At 35.6% G+C, this 11,539-nt stretch overlaps 1 protein-coding gene across 1 annotated transcript; it reads left to right on the top strand.

Annotated features, from left to right (window-relative positions):
• The first annotated feature begins 685 nt into the window (after window positions 1–685).
• LOC136834708 (sterol regulatory element-binding protein 1-like) lies at window positions 686–1,444 on the top strand. Its single transcript, XM_067097290.1, has 2 exons — window positions 686–692; window positions 915–1,444. Exons 1-2 carry the CDS (start codon window positions 686–688, stop codon window positions 1,442–1,444), a joined length of 537 nt encoding a protein of 178 aa, XP_066953391.1.
• The last annotated feature ends 10,095 nt before the right edge of the window (window positions 1,445–11,539 follow it).

Here is an 11,539-nt window from a genome sequence, read left to right on the forward strand (position 1 = left end):
TTGAGGAAATTATAGAAACTTTCCAGCTCAAGGACTTCCTACACTACACCCCTCTGGCCCTCGCTACCTACCTCTGCGATAAGCAACCTCTGACACTAGATGAGTGCTGCCATTTGGCAGATCACTGGGACACTCACCATCCTACAGCCAGTTCCTGAGGCCGTAAGATTTGGCCCTCTTCTCCTACCTCTGGTAAGCCTCTGCCCAAGAATGGACACCTCACAAAAAGCCCATGTGCAGCTATTGTAAAAACCCAGGCACTCCACGGAACAGTGCCGCTTGAAGGCTTAGAATCAGCCAGACACTCCCACTAAGTCCCCCAATGAGATCATGCCAAACCGAGCCATGCCTGGTTCTGGAAAGAACAACAAAGGGCCTGCCCCTCTAATGGGACAGTGCCATGCCGAGATTACAGCAAAAATTATTGCAGCACTTGCCAGGTTCAAGGACACTCTGCTCTATGGGCAAAGTGCCCTAGTAAAACAAGACCAAGTCACTGCTTTGGCAGTGACAAATCCAAAAACTTTAGGCCCTCCAGCTGAAGGCCCTATATCTGTGGCCTCCCAGAGGTAGCTACTCCGCCTGCCAGGTCACATCATTTGATGACACTGGCATACAAATCTCCCTCATAAGAGAAGATAAGGTGACCTATGGGGGTGCCATTGACAGATGTAAACTTATCACAATGGAGGGTATCAATTGAATGAAGATGATTCTCCCCACCGTCAAGCTAAGGGTCACAAGACCTCAAAGATCAAAAATCTGTACTCATGCAGTAGCTGGAGGCTATGACCTCTTCCTGGGACAGGACTTCCGGTCCCCTTCTAAGTTACAGAAATCCAGGGATCCTAACCCCTCCACAACTAAATAAAAAACCAAGAGTCCTCAAGGACCCGCCTTAAACCCGCTCACAGTGCCACTTAAGTGCCCTAAGCAGTGCCAGGCTCCGACTGTCAAGCCCCTGATAAATCACATTCCAGTGCCAGGCCCTGCCCCAGTGCCAGTGCCCAGGCACACCCTGAATCTTCCTCCAAGGGATCCCAGTCCAGGTTGCCTCTCCCCCTCTGGCTTGGCACTGTTACCAGTGCCAGTGCAAGAGGCAATCCACAATATACTTGGGTCCCCTACAGATTCCTCTGACCACAGCGGAAGTTCACCCAAAGGTGCGGCCTCGCAACCTGTGCCTGAGTTGGTCATGGAAACCTGCAAGCCTCTCGTGCCCACCATGACCTCTTCTCCTCCTTCCCAGTCCTCCGCAGACAAAAAAATTAATAAGGATTCTGCCATATCACAACTGGCCGATGAATTCAAGGAACTGCAACGACTAGTAGTGGAGCTTATAATGAATGCCCCTACTTCGGCTATCAAAGAAACTGGGACAGGTGGCACTTCTATGTCTCCCTCGGACTCGGTTCCACTGAAGAAAGGTCATGGGCACAGATAAATCCAGGTAGCCCAAAAAGAGCTGTTGAGCTCTCCTAGCACTAGTGCCCGCTGGCACAATGCCTCACCTTTATCTCATGAAGAATTTTGGCACCTCTGTCCAGAGGAGGATGCCGGGTTTCTTCCCCTGTTTATTCTTCTCACAACTGTTTGACTTAATTTCTTCTTGTAATGTTTCCCTCTACCACTCTGATCATTTCTCTCTCTCTTTCCAATCTTCTAATTTAATATTTTCCTGGCAATCTTGCCCCTTCATGAACCCTTTGTATAAGCCTATAAATGACTCATCTTAATTTACTTCCCAGTCTGCCAATACAGAATGCAATCGGCAGACTATTTAATGTGGGCATTAAATAGGAAGTCCTTTGACTTCCTATTTAATGCCCAGAGTGGCATGGTAACTTTTAAATCGAATATAACAGAGCCACTCGGCCTAACCACATGAGTGCCACCCCTGCCACAATGCCATTACCATTGCCATTGGCAGATGCTCCTGCCAGAGGGGTTGTGCCCTCTGGGTGCCCTTTTGTTGCCCTATGGGATTAAAGAATGAACTTCATAGGCTAAGAAATGTATTTCTGGCATATTAATCATAACTTTTACTTACTCTTACATCTGTCATTAATTTTACTTGTGACTCGCAAAGCCCATTTTTACTTCACATAATTGCCTGTCCTTCATTGTACATAGCTTTTTGCCGCAAGGCACCTGTGTCGTTAGTGCCACATCTGGCACTGCGCCGACGCATACAAGTATTGTGGCATCACCTAAGCTAAGCCCATGTATACTTCATTGTAATGCCTCCTCAAGGCCACCCTAACAGCATGATTTTGGACTGTCAGAGTAACCTTACTAATTAAGTGCATGTCTAACCTGAAGTTTAATGCCATACTAATCCTATTATTATTCTATGTGTTGTTACCTAGTTTCTTGAAATATTAATTCATAGACCTTTTAATTTTGTATTTGCTATAATGCTGCTTTAACATAATAACATGAGAGATGTATGACTTTACCTAGCAGCGTAACATAAACTACATAAAGTCCAATTTAAAAATCAGTGATATGTACCTTGCTTTTGATTTAAATGCAGAATCAATTATTTCTTTGAAATGTAATGTTACCATAAAGGGGAAGTGGAGAGTTATCAGTTTGTTCAGTTGAGTTCACTAGTTGTTAACATTTCCACCCAATTCAAGGTGCAATTGTCAACTTAGTGGGGGAGCTGTTAAGTAGGAAACAATATCCATAGCAAATCCAAACCATCCAAACTGCCCTGCACCCGAAAATAATGTAATTTCATACTGAGACCTAACTGAGGAAGGGCGTGAGAAACTCAGCCCTTATGTACGTTTCTCTCCATGCTCCCCTTTTTGGTGTATCTGTTTATCTTTTCTAAAGACCTGGTGACTGCTTGAATTACCTTTTTTCAGATAAAAGGTGAATGGAAACAAAGCCTGCCGAAAATCTGCCAGAAAGTTTGAGTTCTCCATAAAAACTGGCGAACATGGGTTGCCAGAAGTCACCAGGATTTGGGAAAGATCCCAACATAGAAAACAAGGTGACATGACCAGGATCTTACATTCCCAGTGACCTCTGGTTTTAGCAAGAAAATAAGCTCCCGAGGTCATATAAGGCAAGAAACAGTGGCTGTGGGTCTCAGGTACACCACAGTAGCAGACCAACACACAACCCTTTGCATGCTCCTTATTGAGTTGACCCCTCCACATGGTCACCTTTCGACCACCCAGTCACATTACCTGTGCATTTTCCCATTAAACTCATCCCTCCAAAACTGGTGAAATTCGATGAGGCTCCTCCATTGGTCCGTATAAGGTAACGTTGTAACTAGAGGTTTTTTCAACAGTCTCATATTTTAAATCTTCTACTGCACTCTCATTTTCTTTTCTGAAGTGCGAGTTATCACAAAGACCTGACTCACTTAGCTCAGTGTGAATTTTAATGCAAGTATATAATACCAGAATCGAGTTATCTTGGCACCCTCTGTGCAACCCTCGATTCGCCCGAGGTCGTTAAAATTATCCTTGTGTAACCACTGGCATTAAAATGCAGACAGTTCATCCGCTGTGGAAACATAAATTTGTCTTGTGCTTCTTGTAGTGAAAAGCCACTGCAATCAATTCTTCAGTATCCCTTTCAAGAGGATTAATCATAGACAATTCAATTTTTAACAGTGATTACATAACTAACCACATGGCAGCCCATGTTGTATCTGCCTATCATTCCCCAGTATTCTGATTGATGTGTGTAAATTATAAATATATTCCATTTAAATTAAACCTAAGCATTTATCTGCAAAGACCCTTCTTGAAGTACGACCATCAGCCAACTGTTTTTTTCAATTTTTCTATTAAGTTTCCTGCCTGACCTAGCAAATTCAGTCAGATTTTCAAGGATTATTAGTAAACACCCTGTTTATGAGATAGGCCCCAGATTGGACCCCTGAATATTTATATATATATATATATATATATATATATATATATATATATATATATATATATATATATATATATATATATATATATATGTATATATATATATATATATATATGTATGTATGTATATGTATATATATATATATATATATATATATATATATATATATATATATATATATATATATATATATATATATATATATATATATATATATATATATATATATATATATATATATATATATATATATATATATATATATATATATATATATATACATATATATATATATATATATATATATATATATATATATATATATATATATATATATATATATATATATATATATATATATATATATATATATATATATATATATATATATATATGTATGTATATATATATATATATATATATATATATATATATATATATATATATATATATATATATATATATATATATATATATATATATATATATATATATATATATATATATATATATATATATATATATATATATATATATATATATATATATATATATATATATATATATATATATATATATATATATATATATATATATATATATATATATATATACATACATATATATACATATATATATATATATATATATATATATATATATATATATATATATATATATATATATATATATATATATATATATATATATATATATATATATATATATATATATATATATATATATATATATATATATATATATATATATATATATATATATAAGAAATTCTTTTCTTGGATGTACTGGTGAAGAGGGAAGGGGAAAATTTAAAATTCAAGGTATACAGGAAGAAGATGCACACCAGTTTATACATACATATGTTCTCCAGTCATAGGAAAGAAATAAAAATGGGAGTAATGACAGGGTTTACCATTAGGACTTATAGGATTTGCAGTCCCGAATTCTTAGATGAAGAGCTGGAATACCTGAGGGAGAGTTTTAGGAGATTAGGATACCAGAAGTACTGGTGGGACCTGGCACACATCAGGGCAAGAAAAAACTATTTTGGGCAGAGGGAGGGTATAGAAAAGGAACATTTGGTAAAGAAGAAAATAATTACAGTCCTGTACAACAACTCTATCACACCCATCAACAGGAAGATGGATAATGTCAAATCAATAGGTAGTTACAAAAACATCATTAGGAACAAAATAGAAAAAAAAAGTCGGTAGAGGGGGTAGAGATAAGAGGGAGGTATATATGGCAGCGTGTCTAGACTGACAATTGGTACTATGGCGAAACTGGCAAATTCTGCAAGGAGTGGAGCAAACAACACATACAGAGCATAAAACATTATAATCAGACGGCAGCAGCTGCCAAACATTGTTGGGAAAAAGACCACTAAATAGACTGGGAAAATATGAATTTTTTGTACAGGAACACTAACAAAACAGCCAGACTGGTTGTAGAGAACAGCTTCATAATATGTGCTAACAACACAATGGCAGGGAACACCAGAAATGGCTTTGAAGACAGCTTATCAAGAAAAATTGTCCACTCCACAGTGGAAAGGCGACAAAAAAAAAAAAACCAAGAGGACACACAGGACATGCACACCTAGACGAAGGAGCGGGCAGAAAAAGGCAAAGGTCACAAGGATGTGGGGGCTGGGTTCACTCAGGAGAAAGAGGGTAATTATAGGATTAAAGACCCAGCATGCAGGTATAAATACAGCTGGACAACGTGTCTGGTCATTGTACAGATACTTGGGAATGAGGACTGTTTGCCCTAGAAAGCTTGTATCCTTTTTTATTAAATATCTCCACTAGATACCATCCAGTATGAATGAGGTCCTGTTATATATATATATATATATATATATATATATATATATATATATATATATATATATATATATATATATATATATATATTGTTTTTGTGTGTGTGTGAGTGTGTGTGTATGTATGTATCTGTAATAGTTATAACAATATATAAATATATATAATGTGATACACACGGATATATATATATATATATATATATATATATATATATATATATATATATATATATATATATATGTATATATATATATGTATGTATATATGTATATGTATATACAATGTTATGCAATGATTAGCAAGTATCAAAATACTTATGAACCTCTTAGTGATATAGGGCCGTTCCTTGTATACACAGGTTTATGCATAAAATCAATGCACAGTAATATTTAGTTTAGGAAATACGAAAATACATTAATAATTTATTTTAAAAAAATATTATCTAAATACCTAGTCCTGAGATAGGTAAAACTGAAAGACGTACAACATAATATTAAGACAAAACCTCAAATAATACAGAAAAATATACGCGCATGCCCTTGACCACTCTCATAATTATTGATGCACTCGCAGGTAGTCGGGTAACTTGAGTCTAAGACAGACATTCACCAGTACATGGTGACACTGGAAGGCGATGGTACTTGGCATAAAGTGAAAACCTCTAATTTAAACCCTGCAAATTCTGGCGGGTCACTGGCAATCACTGTGAATACGAATTATTGTTCCACTTGCTTTCCTTGTCAGATGCATATCAGTCATTTGATAATCACCTATTGATTTGCTATATTCAACAAGCTTGTCCACTCATTTCTTCACAGTTGTGAGATCTTCATGTTGTGACTGGGGATCTTTGCATTTAATACAGAAATACTCATGTAATGCTTCATCCATGGTCGATGATCTTGTGTCTTCGAACTGTTTCCTTTTGCACAATCCATCACTAATCTTTTCTTGTCCACTTTACAACATGTGATATCAAAAGATGGAACTACAACAAATTAAAATAAAACAAAATAGAAATCATTCAAACAACACTTAAAATCGAAATTTGCATAGAATAAAACAGATTCTAGTTTCACTCCTACAAATTTGTTAATTCACTCACCAAAAATAGCTAAATTACAGAATCCTTTTAATATAAAAAACTGTTATTTCTTGAATATACTGGTATTTAGGAAGTATAAAAACTATTTTCAAGATAATACAAAAAGTATATTAAGAGCCCTGTTAAAAGTAGTACATTTGATCCAATAATGATACAGACGAAAAATGGAAAAAAACACTAAAAAACTACTGTTTGTTTATATTTGTGAAAAAATTTCACCAAAAGCTATGAAGTGAGGCTTTTAGTGGGATAATCTACAAAAAATGCGATTCTAATGGTACCAAATATGTCTTTATGCTAATTACTTCCGGGTTCAAAACCCTTTTACCAAAGTCAAATTACTAATGCTTTCCTTCTTCATTAAGTTGAAGACTTCTTTAACCTTAAGCCACCTCTTGACCTCTTTTCCCTAAATTTCCTTTGTATCCCAGTAACAGCACTCACCTGGGTATTCATTACACTATCAATATTCCCTATTACCAAGTCATATATCGGACCAGGCATACAAACAGCTAAGGTTTTACTCGTGAAGTATGGGAAAAACACATCAACCACTGCCTCTGGATACCAGAAAATCATACTGCTAGCTATTTTAACATCAACATACTTACCAGTGAACTTAGATTTAGGCACCAATGTCCCCTTAACCAATACCTTTGTGCAACCTGGGCTATGGAACACACCAACTTTCACATCTTTTGCTTTACACCCACTAACTAATTTGTTATCATGGCTTACCATGGCTGCTTTCTCCATAACAGATTTGCCCATACATCTTCACTCTTACGAACACCAAACCTCTCTAAACAATTCTTTTGCAAGGTGATTACTGTGACCCTATATGTAACAAGACTGCAACAAACCCTTTACATGGTCACCATTACCAGCCAAAACCACTTTATCACTTTTGCTGGATCCTTCTGCTTCTCATTGTCCTTATTTTGACCATCTTACTGTAATTTGCACATGCTTTCATATACATCTCAGTATATTTTACCCTCTGGTCAAAAGTTTTCATATCATGCTCCTTTCATATCATGTTTTTTTATTGCAACCATTAAAAAATTGTTCTATCAAGAACAAATCAAACAGATCATTAAAGGACTCTTCACATTCTGCATGGTCAACCCACCCTTTCAAATAGTTTTTCAGCCTATTACCAAACTGTTCCTCTGTTTCATTCCTATGAATCTTACAGTTATGAAATCTTAGCCTGTACCTCTCAGCAGTGCACTGATAGCAGTGTAGCAATGCTTCCTTTACACAATCAAAATCTTGTGCCTCAGCAGGTGACAAATGTTGATAAGTTTCTAAAGCTTCCCCTTTTAATAATGAAACTAAATGAACCACCCAAATGTCTGTTCCATCTGGCACTAGTAGCTAAACATTCAAACCTCAAGACATAAGCATCGGTACAATCACTAGTTTTATCAAACACCAGCAGCTTAGGAAGCAGTGGTTTACACAAATTTATCAATTCCTTTACTCACAGGCAAATCACCCTGCTGTAACCTTAATCTTTCTAGCTCTAGTTCCTTCTGCTTAACTTCATACTCCAACTCTAATCTCCTAGCTTCTCTTTCTCATGCCCTTTCCTCTCTTTTTTTTTCTTTATCTAGTCGTTCCTCCCTTTCCTTCACGAATATTTTAAACTCCTCACCTTCAAGACTAATTTCTCTAGCTAAACTAATTATCTTACTCAAGGTACTCATTGTGAATACGTGTACTTAACCTTATCCCAATACCACCAGCAAAAGTTTTATGCATAAATGAAAGGTTCCCTGTTCAGGTGCCACAAATTGTGAGGCAATGACTAGCAGTATCAAAATACTCATGAACCTCTCAGTGTCATAGGACCATTCCCTGTGTACACAGGTTTATACATAAAATCATTGCACAGTCACCAATACATAGTGGCAATGGAAGGCAATGGTACTTGGCATAAGGTGAAAACCTCTAATTTAAACCCTGCAGATTCTGGCAGATCACTGGAATATTCCTAACCTTGTAACTGCAATAAGTCATTTCTTGAAAAATCTTTCATGCTTCATTTAGAGACATACTCATCACATTAAATCATCAGCTTATTGAGTGCTGGCTAATGTGTGTGTGAACACTTGACAAGTATGTACACAGTAAAGATTGTACTTATCAATGGAGTCTCTTTACTCTATCCCGTACTCCACAGAACTTCTTATCCCTACAAAATCCTCAGGGTTTTCAGTGCTCAAACTCAAGTGAGTCTTGGATGTGATGAATCCCACCACCCACTCCGCACAGCACGGAAGACCCCTCCATCACACACACACAGCCACCTGGCATGTGTCTCAAACGCCTTCTGCCCGCACTCACTTTAACCCCTGCTACGAAGCCTACCAACAACTGCCCAATAGTTCAACCACCAAACGTAGTATTAACATAGTAAACTTAAGATAATAATATCTTAACTGTTGGGTTTTCTAATTCTTGTAAAGTGGTAGATACTTTTTATAGCTTAAAATTTTAAATTCGAAATAGAGATTAAAATAAATAAGAACATCTCTTTCATAGTAGTTTTCAAAACAAGGTTACGTGTGGCTAGACTTTGTTTGTTTATGAATATTTCTCATTTTTTTCTTTCAGGGAATGATATTTGTTCATAACAGCGTCTATTTGTTTGTGCGCAACCATGGTTGGTTGAACTATTCTTTAGTGCTCCAGACGAATACGTTTTCAGACTTATGAAATTTAGTTACAGTGCAATTATCTAGACATAGATTCTACATGAACGACCAATTTTAAATAAATCCGTCAATTAAGTAATCAATTCGAGGACTGGTAGGAGTATCAAAAATAAATAACAATCACAAATGCAGTAAAATTGATAAAGCCAGAATTAGTTAACGAAAACTACTGATTAGAGAGTATAAGAAATATATAAGGAAGGGTAACGGCAACATTATCAGCATCAGATAATTCATTTAAAGAAAAACTAAGGACTTTCAAAAATTTAAATGACTTCATCAATGTTAAACAGTTCACGTATATTTTATAGTTCTCAGCTATAAGACAGACAAGAACTTTTTTATATTGTTTTAAAAGACTTATGTTTGTTTTCCCTCAGAGTCAGTTGAAAGCTTAGAATACCATTCAAACTTTCCAATTTAAATTACCCATCGCTTCACAGCTTTGGAAAACTATTATGCACTTTAGGATTTCCTTCATTACCGTTGATGGGGTTTTTTAGTTCGATATCAGTAATCCAGCTTTGATTAATGGAGTCAGTTCTTTGTCACTGGTTTATGGACATGACATGAAAGGATTTGGTTTCTTTTAGCTTTCAAATATGATTATCATAACCGTTTGAGCTTCATGTTTCCGTTTTAAAAGTTCAGTTTTGTCTTAAAACAAGTTATCCTCATCGTTATATGTAAATATAGTGTAGATTTCTTCAATAGTATCCATATCATCTGCAAAAATCCTGATGAAATCCAAGTAAGTTCATACATATAATCAATCATATTTTAACAAAAGAAACCTAAATCCGCGTTACCGCTTATCCTGATACATTCGCTAATATCATGAAGTGTGCAATAAGATCGTCTCCTTCATATCAGCTTAATTTTTTTTTACCTATCCTGTTTGTTTTTTTACAGTTTTGGTATCATTATTTTAAAAGGTTATACTTTTTAGTACCTCTGCTGATGGTTTCTTGATAACAACAGGAACTATAGATGTGCTACTCCTTTTTTTTTTTTATCTATGGTTAAGGTCATTCCGTCAATATACTCAGTTAGCGAAATAAATTCGATTATTCAGCAGGTAAATTGAGTGAAACTGAGCGAATGGGATGTAACAGTATTACCATATTAAGGCTCATGTTTGCTTTATACAGACAAAACTGGGTCTTATGAGGAAATCTAACCTTCTTGAAGGGAAGGTGAGAAATAGAAAGATAAAGAAACAGGGAGATAATTAGGAAGATATGTTTCAGTCTGTTGAATAAAAAAAAATTTCTTATTACTTCCTTTTCGAAGGAGATTCGACTGCAGTCAAAGGCAGAGATGATTAGCGATGACAGCCCTGATTACAATCATGAACATCAAGCAGTTCATGCAAAGAGACAGACTCTTAAAGAGACCGGAAGGGAAACAGAAAAGAGAATAGACAAAGTAAGAGAAGATATCACGCCAGTTTTTCTCTCCATAAGGCATTTCTTTATTTTTAAGTCTTTGCTTCATGAGCCAAGTTGAGAATGTTTTCCTCTCACTCAGGCTGGGATGGGAACGCAAATAAAATAATTTCTCTAGTAACGGTGACGAGATAAAGTAGATTTTGGCTCCTATGTTCATGAAATATGTTTCTCTTCTGGAGAACGATTTCCTGTATTACTGAGGAAATTTGCTCCTGCGCATAACAATGAAAGTAAATTGTTAAAAGATGAAAATGGTCATTTTAAATGAGAACCATGAAGATCAAACGGTTAAAATAAGCACATTTCATAGCTAGATTTATTGACTTTTCGTAAATAAAATCCGAACAAATGACTGACTTTGTTAATCAAAACCAGATTAAAAAGACAGCGAGAGAAAGACTGTCCTGATCAAGCGAAGAAATTCTAATTGGATAATTTCGTCGTGAGAAATGTATTCATAGTTTCAAAAAGATATAATATTTCCGGTAAATTTAAGTGGATTAAAAATAC

The sequence above is a fragment of the Macrobrachium rosenbergii genome, chromosome 54 (genome assembly GCF_040412425.1).
Source record: "Macrobrachium rosenbergii isolate ZJJX-2024 chromosome 54, ASM4041242v1, whole genome shotgun sequence".
Taxonomy (NCBI): Eukaryota; Metazoa; Arthropoda; class Malacostraca; order Decapoda; family Palaemonidae; genus Macrobrachium; species Macrobrachium rosenbergii.